Source organism: Typopeltis vanoorti, chromosome 5, assembly GCF_054136105.1.
Source record: "Typopeltis vanoorti isolate ZY-2024b chromosome 5, IOZ_Tvanoo_1.0, whole genome shotgun sequence".
In the NCBI taxonomy this organism is placed as follows: domain Eukaryota; kingdom Metazoa; phylum Arthropoda; class Arachnida; order Uropygi; family Thelyphonidae; genus Typopeltis; species Typopeltis vanoorti.
In genome coordinates this window covers 70,991,716-71,011,374 of record NC_143553.1, presented here as the reverse complement: position 1 = coordinate 71,011,374, position 19,659 = coordinate 70,991,716, and the positions used below count along the sequence as shown (strand labels likewise).

Sequence of the window (19,659 nt, the reverse complement as noted above, 5' to 3'; positions counted from 1 at the left end):
CATCACTGGCCACTGCATAACAATGTGACACTGAATGAAGACAAAGTTAACAGCTTCCTAGAATCATTTCTTTCTTCTTTAACTTGTGAGCAGGTGAATAAACAAATCACTTTCTATTATATCACGAAGAGTATAAGTGACCACTAATATCAATACTCTTACATCTGATCCATTGTAGATCTCCTAGCCAACATTACTTCTGAACACAAACATGGAAAGGTTAGCCATCAGAGGTCTCTTAGCAGCTATTGTTTAATATTATTTTAATGGCTAATATAACCTACTTTTGTTTAGGCTTGCCCCTTTTTTACAATGTCACTGGCTCTTTACTCAAATTCTAGGGCATTACTAAAGTGTTATAAAACTAATATATGAAGAATAAAATAGGAGGAAAATTTGGACATACCTTTTTGGATGTTGTTTTCTGTCTCCTTATCCCGACGATGTGCGTTCATATGTTGTTACTCCCTGTTATTACACCCTGTTACTCCCACCCCTGACTTTTTTCCTTAAATCCCTCCTGTTCCCCAAAAAAATAATTTCTATCTTTAGACCCTTCTCTCACTCTCCCACCCCCTTTCAAACACTCTATACCTACCCTTAATAATAATAATATTATACATATATAAAAAACCAAGTTTTTTCAAATAATTCGCCTGCATTACTTCCCCCCCCCCCCTTTAACAGCTTAGCAGCATAATGAACGCACATCGCTGGGATAAGAGACAGAAAACAACATCAAAAAAGGTATGTCCAAACTTTCCTCCTATTTTATTCTTCATATATTAGTTTTATAACACTTCAGTAATACCCTAGAATTTGAGTAAAGAGCCAATGACATTGTAAAAAAGAGGCATTCCTAAACGAAAAACGAAAGTAGGCTATATTAGCCATTAAAATAATCGTTTATTTTAGAGGAGTAACATGGGAATTTTCCCAGAAATAATACCTATTTGTTTTATAGTTTACCTTTCGCTCTGTCATTTCATTGCATGGCCAATTTCCTCTTGGACTGTTCACTTCATATCAAAGTGGATAGCCCCTCTAAGTAATGCTGACACAGTCCAAAAAAGATATCAGGATTATGAAATACAGATGAAGAGAGAGATTGAGAATTTGCAGACTGCAGGCACTAGTAAACAGGAGAAAGAGGGCTGATTATGATTGATCTTCCATAGTCACTCTTCCTCTTACCTTCACATAACGAGAAACCTCTTTAGGATTTCCTTTGGCCTACTTGGCTAGATTCTTCTTTTCATCTGATTTTGCCTTTCTTGCCATGCTGGTCACCTTTCTCTTTATATACCCTCCATAGCATTTTCTTCTTCTGCAGCTCATGCTTAATGATATTCCTCATCCACCTAATTAATCCTGCTTACCTTAGGTAAACAATTTAATATTGCTTCCTCTAGATAATCCTTAACTATCCTCATGCACTACTAACATCCTTATCCTGCAGTGTTTTTATGCCATGGCAGAGATTTAAGCTTCTTCCTAAGCTTGTCATAATCACCTGCCTTGTAGTTCCACATATGCCCCCCTCTTGACTGAATATTCCCATGTTTTACAATCTCCCAAGTCAAGACTGCATGGTCACTTTTGCCAATCGAAGGCAATGGTCACCTTGGTTATGGATACCACTTCTGATCCTACATTACATGCTGCCTTAAGTAATTATCTGTTAGTAGGTGTATAAATTATATTTCCTTCCTGCCATGTGATCTTTCTTCCTTCCAGTCTATATCTTCATAGTTGAAGTCCCCCTATAATAATCACTCGACCTCTATTCATCGTATTAATTTGGCGATGCATGTCTTTCAAATCATCTGTGGAACTCCCTGGCCTATAGCAACAACCAACTGTACATTTTGTCTAACTGGCCTTAATCTCGCATCAGACTGCTTCAAATGCCTTTTAACTGCCCTCTATAATTGCCAATTTGTTTACCTTATTTAATAACATTAGCAACACTGACTAAGCTAAAAGCCTTTTCCTTTATGTAATGGACCAACCTTATTAATCGGAACAATCCTTGCAAACTTCTAATCAAAAAGTACTATTCCTAATGTTAGTGATTTATTGAAGATAATGAAAAAATGATAATTAACCATAACAATTAACAATAACCATGGCACATGTCTGCTCGTTACCAAAGGAGACATAATTCTTTCTTTAACCTTTATTAACTGACAAATCATTTAAGATATCAAAAATTTCTTTCTCCTGTATATATCGCTAGGTAAGTAATGCTTCTCAGACAACTAACTCTTTCCTCTTATAACAAGCCTGCTCTTCTAAAGTTATTAGGTTACTTCTTCTAACTGACCAGTATTCATATATATGCTTGCAAAATAATTATTAAATTCCTCTGAAGTTCCATCTTTGGAACATTCAGAATTATTCCTAAGCACCTGGGAAAAGTTATGATTAATTGTAGATATCATGGTAATCATATAATCAATAGTGAAAATTAATGAGATATTTATTGTAAATTTGAATCAGCTTATATAGGAACTTTTTTTTTTCATTTTGATGACATTTCTGCTCAATAAAGTTGTAAACAATTTGGAATGGAGATGGAAATCAGTGTTTGATAATTCAGACATTTTGTTCCACAGAACAAATATGTACCTTTTTCAAGACATTTCAGGACTCAAAAAAAATTATGAAGTGGTGGTGGTGGTGATGGTTTCAAACTAGGTGAGGAACATGCAATTTAACAAAAATTTTTATTTAATTTTAAATATGATAACTAATGAAAATACATATCCAATGCATTTTATATAAAACCTAACCTGAGTTGGGAAATAAGGAGGACCTGCCAAACTCCTTTGTGAGTTGTATTCCTGGGATAGTAAAGATAGATGCAACTATGATAAAAAGTAAAAAATGTTTAGAAAAACACAGCAGACAAGAACAAAAATCTTTAGTAATATAAACATTTCATTTATATACAAAGAAAACAATACTTATCATATTTCCACCTGGTTGGCCGAGTGGTTAGCATATATGCTCTCAAGCCAAAAGACGCAGGTTTGAATCCTGCCGTGGGCATGGATGTTTGTGATTGTCTGTGGAAATACTAGTGGTGGTGGGCAGTAGATGGCACTGGTGTAGTTGCAGTTAATTGTAGTGTTGGTGGAATGAGTGGAGACAGAGTTGTATAGTAGGTGCCCTCCCTCGATGAGTCTTTGGACTCCCTGGAGGTGTCATAATAATAATATATTTCTTTTAAACTCATTTGCTGGCAAAGCACTCACGACAACTCCATAAAAAAATCTAGTCTTCATACTCCTAAAACTTTGGGGTTGACCAGCTTGTTCTCTCTCCCACTTTGTCATATATTGGAAAATTTCTTCAGCACCTACTCTATAAAATCCCTTTATTAACTTCTATTCTTCTATCGTATCTCATCTTTTCTACCTATTAACTAAATTCTGTAACCCTCAAACCTTCAATCTATCCTTACAGGCAACACTCAGCACCATTTTGGTTGCTCACTTCTAGATCCTCTCCAACACCCCCTAAAAAAAACCTGGTGTTCAAATCTCTGTCTGCAGATATGAGTGTGCCAAAGGCTCATAAAGAAGAATAACAACTTCCTTATCTCTCTACTCATCAGTGTGTTCTTCTATCCAAGTGATCCTTTGAGCTATTTTGTTAACTCTACAAATATGCCCTATGAACTTCAAATCCTTGTCCTCCATCACCTCCAAATCCTAAGCCTCATCAATTGCCAGCAGGCCAGTTCCATTAATGTGATATAGAGCTTAAGATCATTTCAATGGCCAATGCATAAATTTATGCTTTGCTACATTAAGCCACAACCATTATTCTTTGTTCACACTGTTAGTCTACTGAAATCATGCTGCAGGATCTCTAGACTGTTATTAACAGCTGCCCTCCTCAGTTTTGGCATCACCAGCAAACAGTAGATACATTAATCATTTAGCCTGGTTGGCCAAGGAGTTAGCATATCCTTTCTCCAAGCACAGGCAGGTTCAAATCTCACTGTGGGCATGGATGTTAAAGAGAGACAAATCTCTTTAACATCACTACAAATATACCGCTAGTTAGCTGCATTCTCCTGGATGTGACTCTACCATATAGTACTCTTTATGTGTAAGTTGGCAAATTGGAATGTAAGACATGATAATTAATTAAACATAATATGGATTTAACTTATGTGAATTTTTAGAAGAATAAAATTTTCACTCAGTATCTTTAGTATGACTTTCAAATTAAATCACTAGAATAGCCAAAAGAAATTCATTCAAAGTTCATAAAAGTTTATGAGCACTCTTCTCCTTCGTTTTCAACAATTAAGAAATGGGTTGCCGAGTTTAAATGTGGCCGTATCAGCCTTGAAGATGATCCACGTGAAAGACTTCCCACAAAGTGTAAAAACACCAGAAATCATTGATCAAGTGCATGACATGGATGACCAGCAAGTCAAAGTGTGTGTGAAATTGCTGAGACTATAGGCATTTCAAAAGAACATGTAGGATATATTTTGCATGAAGAATTGCAAATGAAAAAGCTTTGCGCAAGATGGGTGCTGCGTTGATCAAAAAATGCACTCTCATCAAAATCTCTAAACGGTGCTTGGAGTGTTTTAACAAGAATAAAACTGATTTTGTGTGTCGATTTATTACTATGGATGAGACTTGGATTCACCAGTACACACTAGAATCCAAATAGCAGTCAAAACAGTGGACAGAAGCCGGTTGTTCAGCGGCAAAGAAGACAAAGTCGGTTCCATCAGCAGGAAAGGTCATGGCATCGGTGCTTTGGGATGCTAAAGGCATTTTGTTTATTAATTATCTTGAAAAGGGTAAAACAATAACTGGGGAATATTATTCTGATCTTTTAACCAGACTAGACGAAAAATTTGTGAGAAAAGGCTCAGTTTGCAGAAGAAAAAAATCATCTTTCATCAGGACAATGCACCTGCCCACAAAGGTGTTTGGGCAATGGGAAAGTTAGGGATCTGCACTATGAATTGTTGGAACACCCAGATTTAGCTCTCTGACTTCTATGTCTTCTCAAAACTAAAACTCTTCTTCACTGGTCAGCATTTTCCTTCAAATCAAGAGGTGATTGCAGCTGTAGAGGGGTATTTTGCAGATCTTACTGAGAACCACTACAGGGACGGCAGGATAATGGCGCTGGAGCATCGCTGGAATAAATGTATTAGTCTTAAGGAAGATTATGTTGAAAAATAAAAATAATTTTGACATTATAAATTAGTTTTTTTTATTGTTAGGCAGAGAACTTTTCAGACCACCCTCGTATTTCAATTAAACCACCTACTAGTCTTCTGTTCGATAAATTCATCACATTACAACTAACTAAACAATTCTCCTAACTACCAGGATAAAATCCCTCTAAATGATAAAATTGAAGGCATACAGAGATGAGTTAGTATGGTCAATCATATCTGTACACCCTCCATTTTCTTGATATCCATTAGAAAGCTTAGCTGGGAGCCATGATCCAATATCAGCCTGACGTGTATAATAGCATCTTTACTTTGATAAAAAAAAGTAATCATCTTGTACGAGAAATCTAAAATGATGCTACTTTTAATTAATCCTGTTATCTGCTGAGCTTTACTAGATGTCTTAGCAACTGAATTAAAATTTCCAACCAAAATACTGAAATCTTTTTTTGTTTATTAACATTTTCTGAAGCTTGTCCATTTAACTTATATTCATCTAATATCTTCTTACCAAATCAAAGTACTTGAAGTTGTTCACACTAAATTTTAAACCCCACATGCACTATTCCAATATTTTAAGATCGTCCTTTAAAGAACTTAGCTCATCAGAACACTACTCTGTCCAACATAATCAGCAAAGAGAAAAATTTTACTCTTAATCTTCTTTAGCCTGCTTCCACTCACTGTTGGATAACTTTCCAATTCTTTCTGTCTTTAGCCAATGTTCACCATCTCATATCAAACCTCAGCAGATCATCCCTTCATCTTGCTCTGTGATGACTTTTCCTTCTCTTTGTATCCACTCAATCCTTATTTCTATCACCCTTTTGTCTGTCAGTCTGCAAATATGGCCAACCAATCTCCATCTTGCATGCTTTACAACATTTCACAGTAATCTAATTTGATTATTTTCAATTCTATCCCTTTCTGTTTTGTGTAGCATTCTTCTCTCTCTCTCTTAATTATAAACCTTGCAGTATCCTGCACCTAACAATCTGACTCTTTGAAGACTCATCTAAACACAACCACCTGCCATCTGTCCGCTACCTGATTTCCTATCCATCTCAAGCAGATAATCATCAATAATTATTTGATACCTTCTGTGGAACACTAACAAAGGCATTACTAAAATCCAAATAAATCACATTGTAATCATTATGCAGATCTATTTCTCTCATGAATTCATCATAAAAAGGAAGCAAATTTGTAATAAGTGATCTCCTCTTAATGAAACAGTGCTGCATGCCATGGTTCTTGTGAAGAACATCCTGGATATGATTCCTAATTATTTTTCCATACTATAACACTAGAAGACCAATTGGCTTACAATTTTCCATATTAGCTGATTAAGAATTGGAGAAACTTTTGCAAACTTCCTATCAGAAAGAACTATTCCAATGTCAGAGAGTTGGCAAGATGATCAAAAGTGGATTAATTAACCATAACACACATATATTTAGCACAAAAGAAAGATATATCATTACTATCATTAATCTTATCAACAGTCAAGTAATTTAAGATATTAACAATTTCTTCCTCAAGCAAAATTTTCTCATGTAACTAACCAGTGTTCACATATAAACTTACAAATTACTTATTAAATTCTTCTGCAACCACAGCTAGATCATTCAAAACTGTTTCAGATGAACTGGTGTTATGCTTGTTTTTTTTTCTATTATTCTTACCCATTCCAGTTAGTTGTAATTCCAATTTTACTTTACAATCTGTACTTAACATTTTATTTAATGTTGGTTTATTACTTATCTATGATACAAAAGTAAGTGATTTATCAGGCATACTCTTTCCATAGCTTTTACTTATATTGTATTTTTTTTAAGAACTTAATTATTCATCCAGCAGACTCCAGTTTAATTATAAAATTTACTCTTAGGGATATGCAAAATTATGCAGGATAATTGCTTCCCCCTCCCATCTATACTATCTATTAAGCAACACTATCATATTAGTGTTACTTCCATTTAAAAAAAAAAAAAATTTAATAATGAAACAAGTTTTTAATGCTATTCCATTAACTAATCTGGCAGCTAATCGTCAGTGACTTCTGCCCAAAATTTACCCTTAATACATTGCACTATACCACACTTATCATCTGCACAAGTCCAGACATTCCAGCTATTTCTAAATGATTCCTATAAATAAAATTAATGTTACCTTTTGTTACTTTCTTCACACTTCATGCTGTCAGCATAACTCTGCACACTACAATTATCACATTCAGCCAAATCCTCATGCCCAAATTACCTCCACCCCCCTCCCCGAAGGTTAACTACCCATACCAAGGACAATAAAAAATTACAAACTCTAATCCTAATACAATACCATACTACTCAACAAACCACCAGCATGTTAAACTAAGTTAATTCTGCATGTGTAATGTATAATTTGGTAAAAGCAAACATATTCCATAATAATATAACATAATACAATATATAAGCCATCAAAATTCAGAAGTTCATAGAACTTGCTTTCATGCACACAAGTGCATCACATGGATATAAAGGATGGAAGTAAGAATATAATATCACAAAAATAGCTACACAAAAGTTAGTTTTATTTAATCATCAAGAATGCTTCCATATCTGAAACCCATTCTTGATGATCCTATGCATGATGAAACAATAATCTTTTATTTTCTTCTCCCAATTTTACAGTAATTAATGCTGTGGGTGGAGCAAAGGCTGGATTAACAGAATACTGCTCTGAAAACTCAATACTGGTTTATGCCATTTCAGGAAACCAGGAATTCACTCTCTAATTCACTCTGCTACCTATGATAATAATCATCCAATGAAGGCATAACTGAATGATACTAAGAATTACATAAGTGAAATAATCAGATGCATATGAAGGATTAAAACAAGAAGATTTCTTATCTAATATACATCAAAGAGCCAATATACATTAAGCAGTTTCAGCATGTGAAACTGTGGGAAGTAATGAAAATAATGGTTTTTTCTCCACACACACTATCAGTGGTAAGACTTATACGTTGGTTAGACATAACTGGTAATTAATTTACGGAATTAACAACGCATATAAAGTAAATTAATTAAAGATAACTTTAATGAATCACTTCTATATTTCGACAATGTCACATTGTCATCTTCAGGAACATAAAGATATGGTATGTGCACTAAAGGAACTAACAAAGCAAATGAGGAAGAAATTAAGACACTAATTTTGTTCCTAAAGTCCTAAAATTAATCTGCTCAGATGACAAGGCCCTGACTATGGAACTAAACCACATCCTCAACACTTTCTTAGCCAATGGCTATAACCCCAAAAAAATCCAAAAAATACTAAAACCTGAAAACCACAACCCCCCTCCCCCCCTCAACAATAAAGACTACACCAAGTCTATCACTATCCCCTACATCCAGGGCACCTCTGAAAAAATAACTAATATCCTCAAGAAATATGACCTTACTTCCTGTTACAGACCATATAAAAAGTTGGCATCCCTTATCCGCTCTACCAAAGACCAACCACTTCCCCTAGACCTACCTGGTGTATACCAAGTCCCTTGCAGCTGCAAATTATCCTACTTTGGCCAAACAGGCAGAACAACAAATATCAGTATTTCAGAACACCAAGACTACATCCGGTTTCACCAGTACAGCCGCTCTGGGCTGGCAGACCATGCCTTAGATACCCACCATAAAATTCGTTGGAAGAAGACAAAAATAATCCATCGCAGCAAGTTTAAATACGAAAGATTATTCAAAGAATCTTCAGCAGCTCTAAAAAACGTTCCTAACCTCAACAAATTTGGGAGACTTTCATTATGAGAACTTCAGCCCAACGGCCAAGACTACCAAATTAGCCCGCAAGAGGGCACCATTAGGACTTTAGGAACAAAATTAGTGTCTTAATTTCTTCCTCATTTGCTTTGTTAGTTCCTTTAGTGCACATACCATATCTTTATGTTCCTGAAGATGACAATGTGACATTGTCGAAATATAGAAGTGATTCATTAAAGTTATCTTTAATTAATTTACTTTATATGCGTTGTTAATTCCGTAAATTAATTACCAGTCACACACTATCAGGTTGATAGCCAACTTGTACAGGGAGCAAGAAGCCATGGTAAGAACAGGTTGGATTGACTGACTGACTTCAGATTGGAAAAGGAGTTAAGCAAAAATATTTACTTTCTCCTCACTTGTTTAGTATTTTTGCAGAGGACATCATGCGTGAAGAATTGGATAAGCTAAACACAGGAATTAAGATAGGACGTAGATTGTTCAGTAATCTGAGGTATGCTGATGATACAGTACTCCTTTGCGATGACAAGGAAGAACTAGGACAAATTCTTGACAATGTTAACAAGATCAGTAATAACAGAGGACTTCAACTCAATCCTAGCAAGACAAAGATTATGGTTCTCAAAGGAAATACAAACAGGAAAGTTCTTGAGAAACAAGTGTACCTTAATGGAGAAAGAATTGAGGAAGTCAGCAAGTTTGAGTACCTGGTATCCATTATTAATGTAAAGAATTGCTATTCAGAAGACATCAGAATAAGATTAGGAATGGCTAAAACAACAGTCAAAGATTTGTCTAAAAATCTGGAAGGATGGATCTATTTTCCATGGAAACAAAGTTGAGGATTTTGGATGCAGTTGTTTTTTCCAACAGCGACTTATGGATGTGAGACTTGGAACCTAAAGAAGTCAGATGAGAAGAGGATATCTGCTTTTGAGATATGGTGTTACTGAAGGCTGCTGAGGATATCATGTACTGAAAGGCATACAAATGAATGAATTTAGAAAAGATCAGTAACAGAAGAAAGTTAAAATATTTTGGACAAACTGAAAGGATGGAAGGAGGACTTCTCAGAACAGTAATAGATGGTAAAGTTCCTGGAAAAAGAGGAAGTGGTAGACCATCAATGAGATGGGTAGATGGTGTGTGTGTGTGTGTATGTGTGTGTGTGTGTGTGTGTGTGTGTGTAGTGACTGATCTTCAGAGAGTTTAAGCCTCCAGAAAAGCATACAACAGGACTACATGGCGAGACCTGGTGTGGCACATCACAGAGCATCAGAGTGACCATACAGCATCTGTGGATGCCCAGTGAACATATGGATGGATGGAGACAAAGGATATGTTATTCAGCAACTCCAAGTCTAGCTCATACCTCAAACCATTTATCTCTGTTGACTAATCAATCAGTGAAGGTCTGTCAGCCATTATCAGTTGCAAAGGTAACCAAATTTGTAGCATGAGCCTGATATAAAGTGACAACTCAATATCACTCAAATAATCAGACGTATAACATATCAATTATTTTATATATATTATTCTACAAAAATCATGGGACACAATTTTTCTTACAAAAAATTATGTTGCTGTATACTATATTAGGTGGTCTTGTCTCTCAGGGTTCATGTAATATCTTCAGGAGACTGTTTACATTATCATGAAGACAGCCCAACAACTTTATGTTGCTTTTAAGTAGTTATGATAAGAGTGTATGCCAATAGCCTATTTACGAATATTTCATAACTGAACAGAAACAGACTTTATAATACTAAGATAAATGTGTATGTGCATCCAGTGAATAAGACTAGAAAATTAATAAATCATTCCAATGGTTTCTGAATGGTTAGAAATAAATGATATTTCACTTGATTATGTCCACATATTATCTTCTAGATATTTTATAAACACAGAGCAATAAAAAAAACTTACTATCAGGTAATTTGTGGACATTTGGACCCAGAATACTGAAGTATTGATGTCTTGTAGCTTCCCTAGCATTTATTCTTTGTTCAGGATCATACTGAAATATGGATAGAATGTCAAATATACAAATAAAAAAAAAGTTCATTACTTTTCAATTTTTATTGTTAAGATTAACAGCTACATCTGTCTTACTGTTGTGAAGTTACTGTATTTAATCTATGCTAAACACAAAATTCAGATTTCCATCACCACATTTGATATTTGCAAGGGAAGAGAAGGAGAGAATCTGTGAAGAAATAGTAAAATTACTTCCATAAAAATATTTAAAAAAAAAAAATAATAATAAATGTATAGGTTCATGCTCTCAAAGTGAAATACATAATTAATTCTCTTGTGAACAGACTGCTGGACTGGTTGGGTGAGTGGGTAACATCCTGCTCTCCAACCACATAGTTAATTAATCCATGCAAGCTAATTAATTAGCTATGTATTTCACTTTGGAAGCATGCACCATACATCTCCCCACCCCCCAAAAAAGTCAATAAGACAAATATTATCAAATATCAATTTAAAAAATTTTGTTTCATAAAATACTAGTATTTTATGAAATACCAGTATTTTAATAAAGTGAGAATTAGTATTTCATTCACAAATGAAAATTTTGCTTTAATCTCATTTACGTCATGAAAGGATTTGTGTAATTTAACCATAATTTTCTTTAATATAATTATATAGAGGTGAATATAATCTTAAACTAGCCCTGTAAAACAATAATAGCCTTTAAAATCTCTTTAATTCTCGTGGAAAGGTTTAGACGTTGGTTATGCATTTTCACTATATTATTTCAGGAAATTACAACGTACTGGATATACATTAAAATAAATTTTAATATATTTCTATATTTCAGCAATGTCACGCTGCCATTTTCAAGAACTTAGGTACAAGATACGTGCACGCAGGCACAGCAAAAACAATAAATGAGTAAGAAGAATGAAGCTATTATTTCTCCTAAAGTCCTGATGGTGCCCTCTAGCTGGCGATGTTGGTATTCTTGGGCGATTGGGCTGAAGGTCTTCTGATGTAGATTTCCCAAATTTGAGGAAGTCTCATGCAGCCAAATTTGTTGAGGTTCGGCTCATTTCTTAGGGCTGAAGCCGATTCTATGAAAAGCCTTTCATATCTGTATTTGCTATGGTGTATTATCCTGGCTTTTTTCCACCGTATTCTATGGCAGGTATCCAGAGCATGGTCAGTAAGACCAGAGTGGCTGTATTGGTGAAACCGGATGTAGTCCTTGTGTTCTGAAATTCTGATATTTGCTGTCCTGCCTGTTTGGCTGAAGTAGGACAGCTTACAGCTGCAAGGGACCTAGTACACACCAGGTAGGTCTAGGGGGGGGGGGGGGAGGTTGGTCTTTTGTTGAGCGGATAAGGGATGCCAATTTTTTATACGGTTTGTAACAAGAAGTTAAGTTATGTTTTTTTAGGATTTTTTGTGATTTTTTCTGAGGTGCCTCGGATGTAAGGTATGGTGATGGATTTAGAGTAATCCTTGTTGTGAGGGGGAGGGGGGGGCGGTTGTGGTTTACTGGTTTTAATATTTTTTGGATTTTTTTAGGAGGGGTAGCCATTAGCTGAGAACGTGTTGAGGATGTGGTTTCGTTCTGTGGTTAGGGCATTGTCATTCGAGCAGATAAGTTTAGCCCTGTTGTTTAGTGTCTTAATGACTCCATATTGTTGTGTGTGTGTGTGTGGGGGGGGGGGGATTGTTAGTGAAATGTATCTGCCTGTATGGGTGGGTTTTCTATATACTGAGAAAACCAAGGTTCCATCAGGCTGGCGGGTGACTAGTGTGTCTAAGAATGGAATGCAGTTGTTTTTTTCCCTCTTCCAGGGTGAATTTGATTCTGGGGGTGTTGGTTGTTTAAGTGTGTTAAGAAGGAGAGGAGTGCATCTGAGCCATGTGGCCAAATAGCGAATACATCATCTACACAGCAAAGCCAAATGGTTGGGTTTTTGTGGGGCAGAGTTCAAGGCTTGCTCTTCAAAAGTCTCCATATAAAAGTTGGCCAAGGGTGGGGAGAGTGGAAGAACCCGTGGCAGTCCCCTCTATTTGTCTGTAGAATTTCTTGCCAAACAAAATAGCCTGAGTTCATTGTGAACTGAAATAGGGCTGTGATATCGGGAGGAAATTTAGCTTGGATTAGCTCTAAGGATTCTTTGAGAGGGACATTCGTAAATAAGGAGGAGACATCAAAACTGACCATTATGTCAGTGTGTTTGAGTGTAAGGTTTTCTATGCTGGCTTTGAAGTGGGCTGAGTTTTTTATGTATGAAGGTGTGTTGCCAGTATAGTGTGAGAGAGCTTTGGCCAAATGTTTAGCTAGTTTGTATGTGGGGGAATCAATGCCATCCACTATGGGACGTAATGGCACATTTTCCTTGGTGAATTTTTGGAGTCCATAAATACGGGGGGGGGGGGGGGGGGTATGGAGTTATAATAGTTTTAGTTTGTTGGTGATTTCCACAGGCCAAGAAGTGACCTTCTTAAGGAGCCTGTGGAGTTTTCTAATTTGTGAGTTGGTGGGATTGTATTCAATAGGGAGGTAAGTGGCACGATCTAACAATAGAGATTTCAGCTTACCTGTGTAATCTTTTTGGTTCAGCAATACTGTGGCATTCCCTTTGTCAGCTTTGGTGATTATTATTTTCTAGTTTTTCTTTAATTCTAATAGAGATTTAATTTCTTTATTGGGCATGTTGGTTTTAGGTGGTTTGGCTTTGGTCAGAAACACAAGCTACATCCAGTCTATTCATCCAGTCAGAACACAAGCTACATCCGTCCCATTTCCTCCCAATATCACAGCCCTATTTCAGTTCACAATGAACTCAGGCTATTTTGTTTGGCAAGGAAAATTCTACAAACAAATAGAGGGGACTGCCATGGGTTCTCCACTCTCCCCACCCTTGGCCAACTTTTATATGGAGACTTTTGAAGAGCAAGCCTTGAACTCTGCCCCACAAAAACCAACCATTTGGCTTCGCTATGTAGATTATGTATTCGCTATTTGGCCACATGGCTCCGATGCACTCCTCTCCTTCTTAACACACTTAAACAACCAACACCCCAGAATCAAATTCACCCTGGAAGAGGAAAAAAACAACTGCATTCCGTTCTTAGACACACTAGTCACCCGCCAGCCTGATGGAACCTTGGTTTTCTCAGTATATAGAAAACCCACCCATACAGGCAGATACATTCACCAACAATCCCCCGCCCCCCTCACAACAATATGGAGTCATTAAGACACTACACAACAGGGCTAAACTTATCTGCTCGAATGACAATGCCCTAACCACAGAACGAAACCACATCCTCAACACGTTCTCAGCCAATGGCTACCCCCCCCCCCCCAAATATTACAACCAGTAAACCACAACCCCCCCCCCCTCACAACAAGGATTACTCTAAATCCATCACCATAACTTATATCCGAGGCACCTCAGAAAAAATCACAAAAATCCTAAAAAACATAACTTCTTGTTACAAACCGTATAAAAAATTGGCATCCCTTATCCGCTCAACAAAAGACCAACCTCCCCCCCCCCCCCCCCCCTAGACCTACCTGGTGTGTACTAGGTCCCTTGCAGCTGTAAGCTGTCCTACTTCAGCCAAACAGGCAGGACAGCAAATATCAGAATTTCAGAACACAAGGACTACATCCGGTTTCACCAATACAGCCACTCTGGTCTTACTGACCATGCTCTGGATACCTGCCATAGAATACGGTGGAAAAAAGCCAGGATAATACACCATAGCAAATACAGATATGAAAGGCTTTTCATAGAATCGGCTTCAGCCCTAAGAAACGAGCCAAACCTCAACAAATTTGGCTGCATGAGACTTCCTCAAATTTGGGAAACCTACATCAGAAGACCTTCAGCCCAATCGCCCAAGAATACCAACATCGCCAGCTAGAGGGCACCATCAGGACTTTAGGAGAAATAATAGCTTCATTCTTCTTACTCATTTATTGTTTTTGCTGTGCCTGCGTGCACGTACCTTGTACCTAAGTTCTTGAAAATGGCAGCGTGACATTGGCGAAATATAGAAATATATTAAAATTTATTTTGATGTATATCCAGTACATTGTAATTTCCTGAAATAATATAGTGAAAATCTCTTTAATATTCAGAAAAAGTGAAGTCATTTACAAAATACGTGGGTATCCTATAACTGAAAGCACCTCACCTTCTTGGGGAAAAAAAATAATATCATCACATCTGGATCATTAACAATGTTTATTTATTTTTGTAACCGTTCACTATATTTCCACACACTTAATTTTTTTTATTTCACTATTTTTCTACACATTTGGTGCTGTTACTTCCAAACCACCCAATCAGAGTTTTGTAAAAAAAAAAGAATATAAAATAAATAAAAAATCTTGTCTACAGAGCCTATTGTTAAGTTCTGAATGAAACTAAAATTAAGTTAATTAACATTTCCTACAGACTTAACATGGGTTTATGTTTGAATCACATATTGATATATAAGGCTTACTAAATTCTTGTAATTTACCAAAGTATTACTAAATTAAGAATATTTTTTCACTACTTTATGTTATAAGGTAAAATATTGTAAATTGCTTAAATTCTTAAACCTTGCTGCTTTTGTGTAAGTACTTAAAAATTGCCAGGAGAAAAGATAATCTGATTAAGTAAAAGTAGACGGAATCTAAACACGTGCACCCTTCAGGTAAGCATGCAGTTCTCCCCCCCCCCCCCAAACTTGGAAGAGCTCGCTAAGATTTCTGTGTGTGGCGCTAAGTACTGGATGACGTAGAAGTAATTGGTAGTGCGCAATTTAAAAGGTCGTTGCAGTGCCTAAAACACTCTCTTATTCTTATGCTCTTGGACGTGCTCTGGTGTGTTGGAACCTCCTCGTGGCTCCTTCTCGTCCCCCGCTTTTCGACGCAGACTCGAGATAAAGACTGAGGAACTATGCTGTGAAATTCCTGAAAGTTTACCGGTCAGCAATCAGTCCAGTGGAAGGAAATCTCCGATATTTCCGGAGATATCATTACAATGTTGTGCCAGTTAACCAGAGAACAACATATGCCTACTTTCAGCGGCGGAGGTAACTACAGCTCGGACCCGTGAAGAATGCCTCTGAAAGAGCAGAAGGAACTAGGAATCGAAAATGATTGTCCAGTCGTGCTATGTGAAGTGACCAAACAATTTCCCAGCAGTTGGTAATGTACAGTCCATGTTTTTATAAGCAATTGTGTATAAGAAAAAAGTTTGTAATTATGGGAAGGACTCTAGAGATAATATTCTTTTTATAGCAGAGTGATTATGAAATTTTAGTGAAAGAATTATTGTAAGAGCATGTGGAGCTTACTTAGAGATTCAATTAGCGAATATCCTTAGTATTGAGGAGTAGAGAAGAGTATGTTTGATCTATCAAGTAGAAATTGTAAACTATATATGAAGTTCTTTGTTTTGTATGCTATGATAAAGATAGAGAGTTTGAATATTTAATGCTCATTCCTTAGAAATTGTAGATTACTTCATTAATGCATATTCATAAAGTGTAAGATGCTTCATTTGTAATTAAATGTTTTGCTTTTTAAGTTTAACTGGTGCCTTGCCTGATTTTCTTCTCTATTGCACTTTCTCGTAAAATTCGGACCACCGCGGGAGATTAATTATTAGAGACGCTACGACTGCAAAAGTAATTTATAGCGAAATAAGATTGTATGCTAAACTGTGTTCTGGTTCCTTGATTCTGCATGCTTTGTTAATCTAGGATTCAGGGTGGTGCAGGATAAATATAAACTTTCCCTGAATCTGAAAAGGAAATCAGATCCAGTATTGAAACAAAGGAATTGGTGTTGACCATTAGCAATTCCTTTGTCTTATATCCACTAGCATCATTCTTAAGAATGAATAAAGGCCCAGAGAGATTATTTAAATTAAAAGGGTAATTAAAGTGTTAGAGATAAGTTCAATAAGCACAAGCATATCTAGACGAAAATATTTTTGAGAACAAATAAGAAGAATAAGTAAGATTTACAAAGACACAGCAGAAAATTTTACAATGGCACACCAAATTTTACACTATAGTATCCAAGCAAGAAAAAACAAATTTAACATTTTAAGAAACAAACAGAAATTTAGGGAACTGATCAATCAGTAAAATACAAAACATTAGTTTCACTTTCTACAAAATAAAAATATAATTAAATAAATAAATTAAAGGACTAGTGATAGCATTCAATACCAAATAAGAAGATAAACTTCTTGATTGGAAGGCAGTTTAAAGTAGTTATGTGGGAAAACTTCATAATGAGGAAATGGACAATGAAACTTATTTGCTTATTTCAATAACGAAATACCATGAGTTGGCATAATGAAAAGAATTATAAAATTTATAAAGATGTTCTGAGGAAATGACTTTTATGAAGGATTCTTGTTTTTTATTATTACTACTACACGACACCTCCAAGGAGTCCAAAGACTAATCGAGGAGGACACCTATTCTCTGTCTCCACTACTCAAATTCAGAACTACAGCAAACCACATCATCTACACCAATGCCATCTACTGCCCACCACCACAACTAGTATTTTCACAGACAATTACAAACATTCATGCCCACAGCAGGATTCGAACCTGCAGCCTTTTTGGCTGGAAAGCAGATATGCTAACCAATTGGCCAATCAGTATACTGAGTTCAGCAGAATGGTATCAGTTGCTGGATAGGAAGAATATTGACAGTGCATGGGAAGCATCCTGAGAGTTCGAAGAATAAATAGGGTAGGAGTGAAATGGATGTGTATTCTAATTAAGCAAGAGATTCGTAAGAAATGGAAGATGTGGAAGGAATACCGTGTGCATAAGGATGATGTCCGTTCAGAAAATCATAAGCAGCAGGATAGAATAGTTATGACTGTTGTACGGAAAGCTAAGTCTGAGTATGAAAAGAAACTGGCTCTGCAGGCTAAAGACAACCCACAAGAAATTTATCCATATGCTGCAATTAAAAGAAAAAAAAATTAATATGAAAGAATAACTCTTCTAAATGCAGATGGGGTGAGGGGTGACAGATGCAGAAGAGGTTGTTCAACTAATGAGCACCCATTCTGCTAAAAGCTATCAACCTGTATACAAAATGGAGTTTACTGCTACTTCTGAACTAAATGAATTTACTCAGGTGTATGAAGAGGAGGTATTAGAGCTGTTGCACAAACTGGATAAGAATTCAGCAATAGGGACTGATGGAATATTAGCACAGGTGCTAAAAGAGTATTCAGCTGAACTGACTATTCCTCTGACCAGGCTATATAATTTCAGTGTTGTCAGAACAGGGAAGACTCCACAGGAATGGAAAGAATGTATGGTAATCCCATTGCACAAGGGTGGTGCAAAGACCAATGCATCCAACTATCACCAATTAGTATCTCAGGAGTGATGGTGAAGATTTTGGAAAAATTTGTTAAGCCTTGCATTAAGAAATGGGTTGACAGTGAATCTCTACTATGCAATGAACAACATTGGTTTACTAAGGGAAGAGCATGTTTTAGCAACTTGCTCACATTCTATAATAATGATACTTTTGGATTTTGTTAAGGCTTTAGACTGCTGCATAAATTGGAGAATGTGGATTTGGATTATAAAATATTAGCATGGATAAGAGGATGGCTGACTGACAGATATCAAAAAAGTGGTATACAGGGAATGTGAGTCTGCAAATTAACATGCACTGAAATAATTTCACACCTTTTTCATTTTTAATATAAAGAGTCCCCTCTTCAACCAAAATAAAATAAACAGCATGAAACATGAAAAGGCACTTAGATTATTTAGCATAAAGCCTCTGCCACATACTTAGTACTGGTCTATTAGTTATAATTATCCATCATTTAAACTCCATTAAAAGGCTTGAAAAATCAACAGAAAAGCAAACAAGGTTAATAGCAATAAAGTAAATCCAGAAACATCAGAGAAATGACTATCGATCACTGAGTGACTAGTATCTACTTAGAAAGTTTACACCAATCAGATACAGTGCATCTAACCATCTAACCTATACTTAGTGAATCTATGTATGCAAGTAGCGTGATTCCAACATATCTGGAAAATTCAAACTTTTCATATTATTAATTACCTACTTACTTTTAAGAGCTTGGCCAGCAAGTCTAATCCTTCTAAGTCTAATTGAGGCACCCTTGTTACAAGTGGTTCAGGTTCATACACACGAAATTTGTATGACAAAAATTCTTCATTAGAAGTTATTCCTTTCCATGTTTCCTCAGCAGGAGTACCTAGACCATGAAATATCAAATGAAGTTCATCCTTTATTGTGGAACCTGGAAACAGAGGCCTACCACTTGCCATTTCAAAGAAAATACACCCTACACCCCTAAAAATGAAAAGAAAAATCTAATTTTATTAAACAACTTAGTGTACTTTTAAATTTAAAAATGAATCAGTCTGAAATTGATGATTAATTAATATGAAAATTATCCAATCAGATAATTAATTAATCCAATCATTATCCAAAATAGTATTCATCTAGACATGATTGTAATGGTGGATCTAGTGTAATAACAGAGTGGACAAACCACATAGATAACTTAAGGTTTAAAATAATAATACCCGATAAAAACTCGTGTAAATATTTTATTATATAATTATCTTAAATATGCCTACCATGATATTTCATTAT

At 35.9% G+C, this 19,659-nt stretch overlaps 1 protein-coding gene across 3 annotated transcripts in view; it reads right to left on the bottom strand.

Annotated features, from left to right (window-relative positions):
• LOC150106513 (cyclin-dependent kinase 17-like) overlaps positions 1–19,659 on the bottom strand; it is a 363,340-nt gene that overhangs the window by 117,741 nt on the left and 225,940 nt on the right. For all 3 annotated transcript variants that reach the window (XR_016548362.1, XM_090393169.1, XM_090393168.1), the window contains exons 13-15: positions 19,107–19,353; positions 10,933–11,023; positions 2,796–2,870 (exon numbers count right to left, since the gene is read on the bottom strand). Coding sequence is in view for 2 of the 3 variants with exons in the window: in XM_090393169.1 (XP_090249295.1) it covers positions 2,796–2,870; positions 10,933–11,023; positions 19,107–19,353 (413 nt within the window). In the remaining variant the exon portion in view is untranslated. The remainder of the gene's footprint in view (positions 1–2,795; positions 2,871–10,932; positions 11,024–19,106; positions 19,354–19,659) is intronic.